Here is a 13,459-nt window from a genome sequence, read left to right as displayed (position 1 = left end):
CATAGTTGTTTGATAGCTAGGCCAGCAAACCGAGATTCCGCTCTCTGCCTTCTTTGAGCAACATAGCATAGCTGCTATTACCAAGCTTTTGTACCAACCAATCCCGATGAACCGCGTCGTCTGTTTGCCTCGCCATGATGAAGACAGCCCATTGGTTCCGCCACATGAACGGTCTCTCTGGCCTCTGTGTAACCATCCGGAAAATCACCCGGAGGAGATCGTTTTGGGCGACGGCAAGATCTTGTTGAATCGATTCGAATGGTGAAGCAGAGGCCATGGCAATTAGGACACTGACAAGGACAGCATGGAAATGGATAACGATGCTGTAGGATGCTGTGATCAACTTTGCATCGGCTGGATTGGGGGCTTCTGCCAAGCGGAATATGGCCGAATATTCCTGCTCAGCCCCTCGGAAGTCAGCCGCTGTTATTGGCCAGTCCAACATGGGGTCTGCAAGATGTAAAGGGATATAGGAAAGACTATTGTCTTACCTCTCGTAGACGATGTAGCGTAGTCACTATGCCATTCAACTCGTCTTCGTCAATAATGGATACTTGGGCCCGATGCAATCGATCGAGACAAATGTTTGCGAAAAAGTGAAGCTCCAAGGGCTTTGATCGCTCTACATCATCCATCAACTCCTCGCAAGGATACAGCGACCCGAAGTAATCAGCGTGGACATGCCGGGAACAGGCAAACAGGGAGCGCGATGCACCATCGCCGGAGAGTACCAGGCGAGAAACGTTGCCTCCAATGCCGCAAGATTCAGAGTCCAGGTCCTCATACGCTATGAAGAGCAGGAGACTCGCGACAAGACTCCTGTTCGCAGGCAGAGCCAGAGGAGAAGAGACCGAATCAACAGCGGATTTCTCTTCAGAAGATGGGCTGCTAGAGAGATCCCGGAGTGGAGACTCCTCGGCATCGAAGAGGTTCAGAAGACGATGCTTGCGGACGTAGTCTGCTACTGCAGAGCTGAGCTTCTGCATAGCCCGACGACATTTATCATCCCAGATCGCACGGTACGTGAGTTGCAACAGCCAAAAGGCCATCAAAGTCTTTGTATGATTACAAATCGGCTCTTGCATTCCGTCGACAAAGCTGTTGGTTCCCATTGTGAAATGAGACTTGGCCGTGGCCAACACTGAACGGTTCGGGTGATTCCGGGCAACGGTGCCAAGGCATGACGCCAGCAGCAAATGCATGACCGTGGCGTCGTCGTAGGCATGATGAAGCAGGATGGCCAACTTGGACCATAAGAAGGTCTTGGGACTACACTTTGAGAAGACGTTCTCGAAGAAATAGAGAGCGTCCTGCTCCAAGGGGCCAAAGAGAATCGAGCACCGGGATGGTATGTGTCCAGTGCTCAGCAGTGCTTGAGGTGATGCCGCTATGTTCTGATTAAATCTAACATCCAAGGCCATGCCTTCGTCATAGTGCGCTGCATGATTTAGAACCGGATCAGTCGTAGTTGTCGACTCGTTTTCTTTCACCGACGTCGTTGAGGGACTCCCTCCCCAATCGAGGGGACTTTTGTCGCTTTCGACCCTTTGCTGGACAGTGTTTTTAGAGATTTCCTTCGAGGGCAATATTGGAGGAGGCATGTACTGAAGGCGAGATTTGACAGGGCCAAACCCGCGCCTTCGCTCTCGGAGGGGAACATGATCTCCACGCCACTGGCAGTGACGCTGTAGGCGACTGCATCGCTGGCATGAAGGCCGGTCCTCTGAGCACTTGACCTTGGATCGTGCGCAGGTAATGCATCCCCTTGTCGATCGACTCCATCGGCGGGATACTGTAGTCGTGTTGTCGAGCATGGCTGGCGATGATGCCTGTGAAGTGTCTTGCTCGATCGCTTGCGCAGTCGTCGGCGCGAGACCTTGGACAATAAGGAATTAAATCGAACAACGTGAGGGGTGGCATGGCGTTGACGGGGGGAAGACGGCCCTATATTGAACGAAAAGCAAGAGAGTGCGATGGTTGAGAGAAGTTATTGATAAGAGATACAGGAGAATTGCATCATCCCGGAGTTAACAACTTACTGTCGCTGACGCTCCTGATCCCTGAATCATGCATAAGCCTCAACTCTGGGGTACCAACTTAGCCTTAGTGGAGAACTGCGGTCCGAATTGGCCACTAAGAGTCTTCGGACCGAGAGTTAATTGAACGAACAATAATAGTTCAACATGATAACAGACCACCTAGGTATCAAGATACTTATCCTAAATAGAGATTGTCAATTTTCAGACAACCTTAACTCAGAGAATTGTGATAACTGAGAGCTTTCCCCAGAGAAAAGACGAATTAAGTCTCTTTTTTCTTAGACCACACAGTTGTTATATGTGAGGCATCTGAAGCGGAACCCACCCAACAGAACAAATATTTTCGTCGGGTCGTGTGATGATGGATGAATCAACTTTACGTGAAGAGGAGCACCGACGAAGATCCTCCGAAGGGCAGGGGCGGCTGAGGAGCATCCAAAACACGGCCAAGAAACACCGATGGTGGTCCTCTAAAAACTTGCAATACATACCACTAGAAGACTCAGACGAAAAGGGAGATGCAGGAGATGCATGGGCGCAAGAGTTGAGAAGAAGCAAAGCCTCCCTTTGGAGATGGCGTTCTGCCACAGCACTGCTCCTATTAGCCTTAATCCTATCCTGGCTCCCGCTCTCAACTTCGAAACTAAGTCGACAAGACTACCCCCAACCAGAAGAGGGCGAAGACAACGTCCTGAAGTGGATGAAAGAAGCCGAAGTCGCCGAAGGACACTTCTGGTGCGGAAACTCGACCATCGAAGCCAAACGCCGAGGTTGTGCCTTCAACAAGCTGCACAACAGATGGATGCCCCCAGCCTGCACACAAGATTTCGAACACGCCCGACAAGCCGTATTTGAAGCCCTGAGCGGCGGCGAGGAGGAGCCAACGTTTCAGTTCTACAGGGACGACGACGGCAAACCGGGGGCTGAGATTTCCGACGAAGAGCTGGATGAGTTTGAGATTTTGACGCCGGCTTGGACGACTGTTGGACATCACATGACGCACTGCCTGTATCTTTTGCTGCAGGCTGCTGCGACGCTGAATTTGGGGACAAAGGCGGATATGGTTGTTCACGCGTGGGAGCATGCGAAGCATTGCGCCATGGTTGTGTTGAATGAGACGAAGAGGGCGCCAGCTTGGAATGATGTCAAGAGTTTTGGGCATACGCAGTCTGGTGTTTGTTGGTAAATATCTACCTAGTAGTCAATGCAAGATATGCTTGGGAGTATTCACATATTCCATGGTTTATCTACGGCTAGATGGATACCTTAGGCAGGCCCGCACCTTCCGTGAGAAAGTCATATAGGTCCCCTCAATCTCATTCCCGTCACCAGCCAGCAGGCGCCCGTCTAGGTCGACGGGTCAGGTCAAACTGGCTGGGTGGTGGAATGGTTCATGGTCAACAATCATATTATACGCCAACCAGCCTACTCGACGACAGGCTTAGCGAGTCCCCGAGTTCGAATCCCAGTATGAGCACCAAATTTCCCGGCATGAGCACCAAGAGATGTAGCCCCCAGCTCAGCACCGGGGGGGTGAACTCTTTTTTGCATCGACTTAGATAAACCTGATAATGCTCCATCTACGTATCGGTTGTCCAGTATGAATATTCAGGTAGTGAACTCCGACATCAAGCTCACTTCGTTTCTAGAAAGGCCGCGGCCGTAGAGAACAGACTTACGCTGCCAATGCTAATTACTCAAGAGAACTGTCAGAATAAACCACTAGGTAATGAAGTATACATAGCATGTATCTAAGCAACGCTTAATGTTTGTAGCTCAATACTCCTTGAATGATAATTACTCGCCCATCCATTTCAATATATCCACGGTAGGCTAGTAAGCCTTTGATGAGCGCCGTCTCTTAGCACAAGTCCCCGGCACAGGCAACGACTTGCGCGAGAAGCAGTTCTCCCCAACACAATTTAAATCAAAGAACCTAACAACCTCATCCGCCTGATCAGGAATATTATGATCAATCCCATGCGCCAAAAACGCCTCAAACAGCCCTTTCGTCCCATACACACTCTTCGTCCACCCCGCAACAGGATCATCCTCCACAACCTCCGTCGGCGTAGCCCCCGTCCCCAGCACCGTAGTCCACAGCTTGATCTCCTCGTAGAAATTCGTCACATTCAGCACATTATCCACGTCCCCGTGCAAAACCTGCAGCTTCGGCCTCGGGCCGGCGTACCCCGGATACGCAGCCTCCACAATGGCAGCCCACTCCTCGCCCGTATGCGTGATCCGCCCGCTCGCGCAGTCGTCAGACCACACGGCGAACCCATCCGCAGCATAACACCCAAACGGCACGCCCGCGAACGCCGAGCCCGCGGCAAAGACGTCCGGGTACGCCCCGACGAGGACGTTTGTCATCATGGCGCCAGAACTCACGCCGGTGACGAATACACGATCCGGATCGACGTCGTAGTTCTGCAGAGTCCAGCGGACCATACTCACGATTCCCAGAGAATCACCGCCGGCGTCGTGCGAGAGCGTCTGCGGCGAGGAAACATCCCAGCAGTAGTCTGCGGTGTGGGGCGTGGAGGGGTATATCGTGACGAAGCCGAGGGTGTCGGCGAGGGGCCGCCAGGGCTTGTAGTTGAAGGCGTCTGTCGCGTTGCCGTGGCACCAGTGCGGGAAGACGAGGAGGGGCGCGTTGGGGATGAGAGAGTCCGGGACGTAGAGGTAGAAGGAGACGTTTGTGGGGTTGGGGCCGAAGTCGGTTGTGATGTGTTGGAGGGAGGCGGCGGTCGCGAGGGCTGGAAGGAGGGCTGTTGCCCAGGCTGGATGGGGGCGCATTGTCGAGGTCGTGGTTTGGAGAGAGGTAATCTTCACGATTGCGATCTGGGGTAAGATGCCAAGAGAACGAGCTGGTATTGTTATTGAAGTGGGATCAGAGCTGCTTCTTATGTGCTTTTTGGAGGAGCTACCCCCGGCACCCCCGCGATACCGGGCATACGGGTAGAAGAAGGGTCAGCATATGATGGGCCTTCATGTTGCTTCATCCTCACTGGTTCAATTGGCATTGGGGTTGACTGAGGTTGCATTTCTTGCGCGTGGTTGGCGGGGATGGTGTTGTAGGGGAGATCGTCGGTGGAGATGGACCATGGAGGTTCGTGCCTCCGTTTCCCAAAGCGGGAATGTGGAGCCACGGTGAGCCGGTGAGCCGGGTCTCATCGGTGCGAGAAGTCCGAGAATACGGCTTCTACTCGCAATGTCTTCTGAATGGATGGCGATGCTGGCAATCATGATATTCCAAGCAATTGGCGACTCCACTTTCCCGAGAATTTGAGCATGGATAATATCAGACGCACAATGGTACTGTTGACTCTCGCATCGTAAATGCTCTCTCTCCGTTAAGAAGTCGAGGAGACATCACCCGGTTCACCATCACGAGATGCTGCTTGCCAAATACCCTTTGATTTTGATTGACCAAGAACTCCATACGACGCAATCTCTGCCCTATTGCACAATATTATGTCAATTGTCGGCCAAGCCAAGTCTATGTGCCGTTTCTACCCCACCATTCTCTACGCCCTCGTGAAGCCGACTCATCCCCTTATTTTCTCTTGGCGAACGAAGAAGCAGTTTTCTGAACCTTTGTCGGCGGTGCCGCCTCCGCGTCGCTGTCGTCGTCCTCATCCGAATCTTCAACATCGTCGTGATCGACCTCGTCCTCGTCAATAACCTCCTCGCCCGAGCTCTCATCCTCCGCCGCAGCAACCTCCTCCTCATCATCTTCGTCATCCGAGTCGCCGACGAAGCCGTTGGCACCAGGAACCTCATCGTCATCATCGTCGTCAATTCCCAGGAGCGCATTCCTTGCGCCGTTCAACACCGTCTCGGCATCCTCCTCGCCCTCGACGTAGATGGCGCCCTCTTCCTCGTCGTCATCCTCGCCATCCGCGTCCTCGAGCTGTCTCGCGGCGTCACCTCCACGTGTCCGTCCGTTCCTGAGCTCCATCTGCGCATGCAACATGTCCAGCTTGCCCTTGAGGGCGAGCAGGCTCGGCAGACCGCGCGAGCGCTCGCTGAGGACCTTTTGTAGCGCGACTAACCGCTCCAGGGCCTTGGGCTGAACCGCCAACGCTCCGCCGTGTACGATGAGCGTCCACTTGACCCAGTCCATGAGGCTGCCCGCGCGACCGGGCCGTCTGTGGAAGCGGGCGGAGAGCTTAGTGAGGAGGACGCCGGCGAGGCTGCTGTCGAGGCGCTCAATCGTCTGCTTGATGCCTTCGGGCTGGCTGGTCTGCAGGCAGTTTTCGAGGAGATCGGTGTCGTCGGTCTTGAGCGCCTGGGTGAGGACGGTGCTGAGAGAGGATAACGACACGGGCTCGAGGCCCTTTCTTGATGACTGCGAGACGAGGGCCTTACTGCTGGCGTCGTCTTGTTGCGCGAGCATGGCGGGGACGTCGATCGTGCCGCGGATCAGCTCGCCAAAGGTAGGCGACCCTGCCTCCTCTTCCTCCTCTGCGGCGCCGGCCTCGGCATCGGCCTTGGTTTGTATGGTGGTGGTTTCTTCTGTAGCGGTGCCGTTCACGGCTTCCTTTGCGTTGCCGGTCTCGACCTCGGCGCCTTCCATTTCCTCGTCTGAAACATCCTCATCGCTCTCCTCGCCGGAAGAAATTTCAATCGCTTCGTTGGCGTTGCCCTTGAGTGCGGCCTGCAGAGAGTCTGTCGCGGAGACGGCGGCTCTGCTCTCGTCAATTGTGGTCTTGGAAGCCTTGGGCGTCGACTTGACGACTGGTGCCGTGAATTTGCCGGAAGATCTCCGCCTTGATGACATGGTAACGGATTTTTGGGGGGGTATCTCGAGGGAATCGGGTGGTGGAAACAAAGGTGGGAAAAGTCGTGATCGAGTTCCTCTCCTCCAGCAGCGACAGACCTGCTTGAACTTTTTTTTTCTGCCGCCAACCAATTTTTTTTCTGGTTGGATGTACATGACCGCCCGCGGGGGGTCTCGCTGACATAATGAGTCGAGGTGGGGCTGTTCTCATCAGTGTCGGGTCCGGTCGCGATATTCTCGGCTTCGGAAAGACCTTTTGCCGACGTAACGTGCCTCCATCTCAGCCGCTTATGTAAGTGGAGGCTCTGTCCCATTCATCGTTGTTGAGTTTGAGGTCAAGAGATGCATCTGCATAAATCACTAACGCCAATCGACGCGATGGACGACTGTTGACTGTGAAGGGCAGTCTGTTTATAGCCTCTCGGCTCAATCATTTGTCTGCATCTGGGCCGCACGCTGTTTGTCTAAACATGACCGCGTAGTAGAACCGACGCAAGTTCCACGTCGAGTCAAGCAAGCGGCGACGCGACAGTGCGCAAGCCAGAATCTGAAGGAAGCTATTCGCAAAGGTGTGCAAAGCCTCAAGCTAGAGCAACAGAGAGAGCAACAGAGTCTGGCCGGACCATCAGAACTTGAGAAGCTCACTAGTAAACAAGAAGGTGATTGGGGGCATGGACGCTGCTGTCCAGCTACCCTCGAGCGAGAGCTTTTGCGCCACAATGAGCGCTGGCTATTGATTGGCTGACACGGTTCTCAGGAAGGCTTGGTCCCGTCTCTCTGTGCTATGCCATATTTGTCTCATCGCGATCCACTGTCAGAGCATGATTGGTTCATCAGACTGCAGCTATCCCTGTCGTATGCCCTGGCAAGGGTAATCTGTCGAGCTCTGACTGGGGTCAGCGCGACTTGGCGGGTTCCTACAAATAAGAAGTGGCCCCGAATTCTGAATTTCGCGCTTCTGATGCAGAAAAGTCCTGGAAAAAGTTCAAAGAAGCCTGACATTGGTCATCTGATCTGTCACGAGACCTCGGAGAGACACAGATACCTCGGAGCGAACAGTGTTGGCTCAGAGCTTTCTCTTATTCGATTGGGGATCATTCCGGTACGTACCGATTTTGTTTCCCGTCGCATCCAACAAAGTCAATTCTTTTTCTGCGCTTCCCAACTACCACCAAACACGCCCTCACCTCACGACTGTACTCGCACTATTCTGTATCACCAGTTGATTGCATCGCGTACACGACGTGTTGAGCTATTCCTCCGGTGTTTGCATCCCCTCTACTGTCGTTTTCTTCCTGCCGATGCAACGGACGGACCGCGTTGGCTTCATCTGCCACCACTCTATCTACCATTACCTATGGACCATTATTGTACTTTCAGAAATGAGAAACCATGTTTGCTCTTGCACAGCCTACGAATTGATGTCGCGCGCTCCGCCTGGCCCCTCCTGCTTGGAATCCAAGGTGTCGCGATGGCTGGCATTTGTTGCGTTGCCTGTGTCGCGCCCCTTGGCCTGGTTCACTCATCAAAAGTCCACCAGCCTCACGCATCTCCTACATGATCGACAGGCTCAGCCACACCTCAGCTTGCATTACTTGTACTTGTATCCGTACTACGATGCCAATACTAACCACTGATGGGTGTCTAGACACTACCTTAGGAAACAAATCGATACAAGGCAAGAACAAAGCATCACAAACGCGCCTCGAACTTTCTTTAGGTGAGTTCGCAACGCATACGTACTTCGTACCGAATCTCATATTTATCCCCGTCCTCGATCGCCGTATCCTCAATTATCGGTCAACACAACAAGAAAGAGACGCCTTCCCGTCTTGCATTTCACATTCAATATTTCCCACGTCCCACGCAGACACGGTCCACATGGCATCCCAAGCCCCCAGTCACATTTCCCAGCCTCGCGCGTTTAGGCCAGATCCGGGAGCTGAACAAGCACCTCATTGGCTAGTGTCTTCACAACTTGCATAAATATGCATTTTATGTCACCTTGCGGCCCCCCTCCCCCCCGGTCCACCCTCGTCCTCCTTCAACTTGCTCTTCCAACCATTTCCTCGCAAATTCACGATCTCTTCCCTCTTTTTTTCTCAAGTCTTCCCCGTCTTCCGTGCTTCCTCCCACTCGGACCTCTTTCCTGCCTGACCCTTCTGGCTTCAATCACCCACGCCCCCAGTCGTCGATCACTCAGACACACTGACCACCTTCTCCCTCTGAGTCTCTCACTCACTCACTCTTTCCCTCTCTGACCTCTACCCCCCCGGTCTTTCCTTCCCGCCTCTTTCTCGTCGTCTCGTCGTTGCTGGCCCGTGGCTTCCTGCCCAACGCTACGCCACTACTTATTTTTTTGTTTCTGCCGCTGTTTTCAGGCTGCACCCCCTTCTGAAGCAGGACCCGTCGCCCAGTCGCGAGTGCGCGCCTTCCTCCGATAAGGCCAGATAACCGGCTGTCCGGGGGCCACCCTTCCCAAGCTCGTTCTTTCTCATAAATAGGACGCGCCGCCATCTCGGCCAAAAACCACTGACGTGCACGCGATTTCCTCCGCCCAGGTCCTCCACCTTCCCGTATCGCAAAAAAAGTACCTCGCACCTGCCATTCGCGACGCGACACGGCCGGATTAACCATTTCGCCCATCTCATCGTCGCCGCAACCGACGATCACCTCGACTTGCGACACCACCATATAATCAATTGCGCATCGTCACTCATCGTCGGCGCATTCTCGAATCTTTCCTCGGATCCTCCGCGATATTTTCGGTACCTCCATCTCCCACAATCGCCTCTGTCGACCCTGCTTGCCTCGCGCGTGCATCCAAAAGCATCGCGACGCACCTTCTCTAATTACAACCAAAACCGCGCCGGCTCTTTGCTCCCAGCTGTCCCTGCCTCGCCACATCCTCTCGTATCTCGAATCATCGACGCGATTGCTACTGCTTCACGCGCGACGACTTCAAAGTCATAGGATTTGGTTTGCGCATACACCGCCGCTCGAGTCAGCAACACCAAGGCGCTATCCCCGACGTTAGCCAACCGAATCCTTGTTGTGCATCCCGCCATCGCCGCAACCTGAAAGACATCTGCGCGCGTCGCTACCTTCATGTTGCGTCGCGCACAGTAAATCTGCCCTTACCTCAAACACCATATGGCAGTCATGGCGTCGCCTCAATCAGAACGCGCCGTCCCGGATCAGAAGCCGACCGAATCCACACCAGCAAAGGACGATAGCAAGCCCGAAACCAATGGGTGAGTAGTAGTTGCATTTGTTGTGCGATGGACTTCATTTGCCCGTTCGCACGGCTTCTCTCAGAGCACAATTGCTGATGATTGCTTCTCCTTCCACAGTCACACCTCCCCTGCTGAGAAGAGCTCCGAGAAGGCAGACGAGTCCGCAAAGTCACCCAAAACCAATGGCGACAGGAAGCACGATGAGGAAGTGAAGTCGTCGTCCGATGCGAAAGTAACTGCCGCCAACGAGAAGGAAACGGAGAAAGAGGAACCAGCCAAAAAGTCACCTGCACCGGCCGATGAATCTTCTGCCAAGTCCAAGTCCGCGGAGCCTGAGCAGTCAAAGGAAAGCAAGGAACCTAGCAAGTCTTTGAGCCCCCCTCCTGCTGAGCTTCCCAACGACGTCGATATGGCCGATGCGCCAGAGGTCGAAAAGGCGGAGAAGAAGACCGACGAAAAGCCAGAGGAGAAGGCAACTGAGAAAAAGGCGGAGGCTTCTGAGCCTGCGAAGGCTGCGACAGAAACCAAAGACAAGGACGTCGAAATGAAGGAGAGCGACGACAAGGTCAACGGAGCAAAGGACGAGTCGCCGGCGGCTCCTACGACTGCCGCTGATCAAGAGGTAGATCTCCAACCAGCAAGCTTGTCTCAATTGGCCATTGACAATGACAAGGAAAAGGACAAGCCCTCGAAGCCCGCAGACGAAGACGTGCCCATGGCGGAGGCGCCATCAACCGTTAGCAAGGTTTCTCGCGAGAGAGAAGATGACGCGGATGCTGAGCCCGCTCCCAAGCGCGCGAAGACCGATTCGAATGATGGAGCCATCGAGTCCACCGTCGAGGTTAAGCCCCAAGGCGCGCAGGACGATTTGGCCAAAGGCGAAGCGGCTCTCGAAGACCTCCCTTCATGGATCGATGCCGCACGCGACCCCAAACCCCTTACATCTCACCAAACGAGAGAATTCCGCAAGGTGTTGGCGGGTGTAAAGAAAACCAAACACGGCGCTCACTTCAAGGACGCGGTTGTCAGGATGTGGCCTAGCCTTGCTGAGAGCTATCTCATGCGGGTTAACAGACCCATGGATATCGGCGAGCTTGAGCGAGGCCTGCGCGACAACAAGTACAGCAGCCTGCGTCAGTTCAAGGATGATCTTGGATTGATCTACAAGAACTCCGTCACTTTCAACGGTATCAACAATGAAATCACATTCGCGGCGCTTAGTGTGGTTAAGTTAGCCTGGACCCGCGTTTGCGAGATTCCTTCCGACGAGCCCGCAAAGTCGAAGCCAGTGCCGAAGCCCTCCCGATACTCAGAGTCACGGACATCAGCCCCTCCGCCTCCTGTTCGTAGACAGCCTAGCATTGCTGCCGCGAGCCCGCCGGCAAAGGCGGAGGCCGAAGCCTATGCCGTTCCTCCTGGTGGTGTGCCGCAAGTTCGCCGTGCCTCGACCCAGAATGACTTGGACCGCCCCAAGCGCGCCATCCAGCCCACCAAGAACCGCGACCCCGACTACTCCTCCAAGACCTTCAACCGGAAGAAGTTGCCCATCGAGCTTCAATTCTGCTACGAGGTTGTCAGTGAACTGATGGATCCCAAGAACGCCTCCTGCAACCTCGCATTCCTGTCCCCGGTCGATCCCGTGGCTCTAGCCATCCCCACCTATTTTACCATCATCAAGCGGCCGATGGACTTTGGTACGATTATGGCCAAGCTCAAGAGCTATGACTATCCTGGTATCAAGGAGTTCCAAACAGATGTCAAGCAGGTCTTTAAGAACTGTTACAAGTTCAATCAACCTGGTCAGCCCGTCTACGAGCAAGGCCAACAGCTCGAGCAAATCTTCAGGGGTCTGTGGTCAAAGAAGGAGCAGTGGATAAACAAGCACACCCCCGCGAAGCCAGTGGATGACGGCTCAAGTCGTGATAGTGAAGACGAAGCCGAGGAAGAGGAAGAGGCGCCAGCCCCTGCAGTTGATCCCTCGGTGGCTGCCACGATTGCATTCCTGGAGAAGCGTCTCGAGCAGGAGACGAAGCAGTTGACCGAGCTCTACAAGACGGCGGACATCGCTAGTGACGCTGTTATCGACCTTCAGCAGTCTTTGCTCACCACTATCCGGCAGCGTCTCATAGACGAGAAGGCCAAGCTCACCACCACAAAGCCTGCCAAGAGCGCCGCCAAGGCCAAGCCGCCAAAGCCTGCTAAGTCGAAGGCGGCTAATGTCCCCGCGAAAAAGGCAGCCGCGGCTCCCGTCTCGAAGAAGAGCGGTGGCGGCGTGGCCAAGAAACCCAAGCAACGAAACATGAACCAAGCTGAGAAGGATGCTATCGCGAACGCTATTAACGAACTTGAGAGTCCTCATATAGAACGTGCCATCGACATCATCAAGAAAGATACTGGCCAATCGGTAAGACAAACCAATTTATTACCTTCATTAGATATATGCTAACCATCTTTGTAGGAAAATAGCAGTGGCGAACTCGAACTGGAGATCGACCAACTCACCAACGAGGCGCTTCACAAGTTGTGGGATCTGTGCAAAAAGACTTTGCCGAGCTTTGGGCAGGGCTTGGGTTCGAATGGACCAGCACGTGAAGCATCACCAGTGAACAACGCAGCGGCAAAGTCGTCGGCCAACAAGCCGTCCAAGTCGAAGAAGAACAAGCCCATGAATGCTCAAGAGCAAGAGGCTCGCATTGCCGAGCTCGAGCGGCTTCGCAATATGTACGACGGCAAGGAACCGGGTGATCAAGAGCGACCCGGTAGCTCCGGTCGTGCGCACGAAGCTCCTGTTCACGACAATGACAGTGAGTCTTCGGATTCGGAAGAAGAGTAGAGGGGCATAATGAGTAGCAGCAGCTTTTTGGGTCCAAAAGTCGCTATGTGGCGTGGGGAGGACGACTGAATGCGCCTGGTACCCTACGATAGGGGAGTTTGGCGCTGTACTACTTGGCTCATTCCGACACGCTAGAGAGGGCTTCCCTCGCGTGACGCTCAGCAGCATCTGAAGCGGGCGCTTCCCAGGCCCGTTGCCTCACGGCTCTGGGTCAGGGGCGGACCGCGGGGATAGCGATGACCGTGGACGTCGCGGAGGACTCCTGCGCATTGAGCGCGCAGGCGATATATCTGCCCTACAGCCGGATTGAGAAGAGCGTTGATTTGCGGGCGTTGTGACTGTATGCCCAATACATAGCATCTTTTATTGCCAGCTAAGGTAGCGGACGTCAAAAGAGGCTAGCCAACATTTGAGCTGTAGAATATGATGTATAAAACTTTTCAACCCGTGCTATTGATGAATGAGAAAGAGAACGTCATGTGGCCGTGTATTGTAAGTCTACATCGCGGAGACTGCTTCAAGTGAGCTTGACCTCTGTGGCGGCGGCATCATGCATCATGGATGG

General features: G+C 54.2%; 5 protein-coding genes across 5 annotated transcripts; 2 read left to right on the top strand and 3 right to left on the bottom strand.

Annotated features, from left to right (window-relative positions):
• Positions 1-16: 16 nt before the first annotated feature.
• CABS01_15782 (uncharacterized protein) lies at positions 17-1,814 on the bottom strand (the record flags this gene model as incomplete). The annotated part of the gene is made up of 2 exons (XM_060549116.1): positions 17-397; positions 492-1,814. 2 exons carry the CDS (start codon positions 1,812-1,814, stop codon positions 17-19), a joined length of 1,704 nt encoding a protein of 567 aa, XP_060390972.1.
• A 586-nt stretch (positions 1,815-2,400) lies between these two features.
• CABS01_15781 (uncharacterized protein) lies at positions 2,401-3,225 on the top strand (the record flags this gene model as incomplete). The annotated part of the gene is made up of 1 exon (XM_060549115.1): positions 2,401-3,225. One exon carries the CDS (start codon positions 2,401-2,403, stop codon positions 3,223-3,225), a length of 825 nt encoding a protein of 274 aa, XP_060390971.1.
• A 647-nt stretch (positions 3,226-3,872) lies between these two features.
• Positions 3,873-4,838, bottom strand: CABS01_15780 (feruloyl esterase B; the record flags this gene model as incomplete). Its single annotated transcript, XM_060549114.1, has 1 exon — positions 3,873-4,838. One exon carries the CDS (start codon positions 4,836-4,838, stop codon positions 3,873-3,875), a length of 966 nt encoding a protein of 321 aa, XP_060390970.1.
• A 760-nt stretch (positions 4,839-5,598) lies between these two features.
• Positions 5,599-6,825, bottom strand: CABS01_15779 (uncharacterized protein; the record flags this gene model as incomplete). The annotated part of the gene is made up of 1 exon (XM_060549113.1): positions 5,599-6,825. One exon carries the CDS (start codon positions 6,823-6,825, stop codon positions 5,599-5,601), a length of 1,227 nt encoding a protein of 408 aa, XP_060390969.1.
• Positions 6,826-9,978: 3,153 nt separating this feature from the next.
• Positions 9,979-13,204, top strand: CABS01_15778 (uncharacterized protein; the record flags this gene model as incomplete). The annotated part of the gene is made up of 4 exons (XM_060549112.1): positions 9,979-10,079; positions 10,179-12,465; positions 12,520-12,865; positions 13,083-13,204. 4 exons carry the CDS (start codon positions 9,979-9,981, stop codon positions 13,202-13,204), a joined length of 2,856 nt encoding a protein of 951 aa, XP_060390968.1.
• Positions 13,205-13,459: the final 255 nt, after the last annotated feature.

This window comes from Colletotrichum abscissum, assembly GCF_030869225.1.
Source record: "Colletotrichum abscissum strain IMI 504890 chromosome Unknown Scaffold_73.1, whole genome shotgun sequence".
NCBI classification, from domain to species: Eukaryota; Fungi; Ascomycota; class Sordariomycetes; order Glomerellales; family Glomerellaceae; genus Colletotrichum; species Colletotrichum abscissum.
The sequence above is the reverse complement of the archived record's forward strand: the minus strand, read 5'-3'. Positions and strand labels throughout refer to the sequence as shown.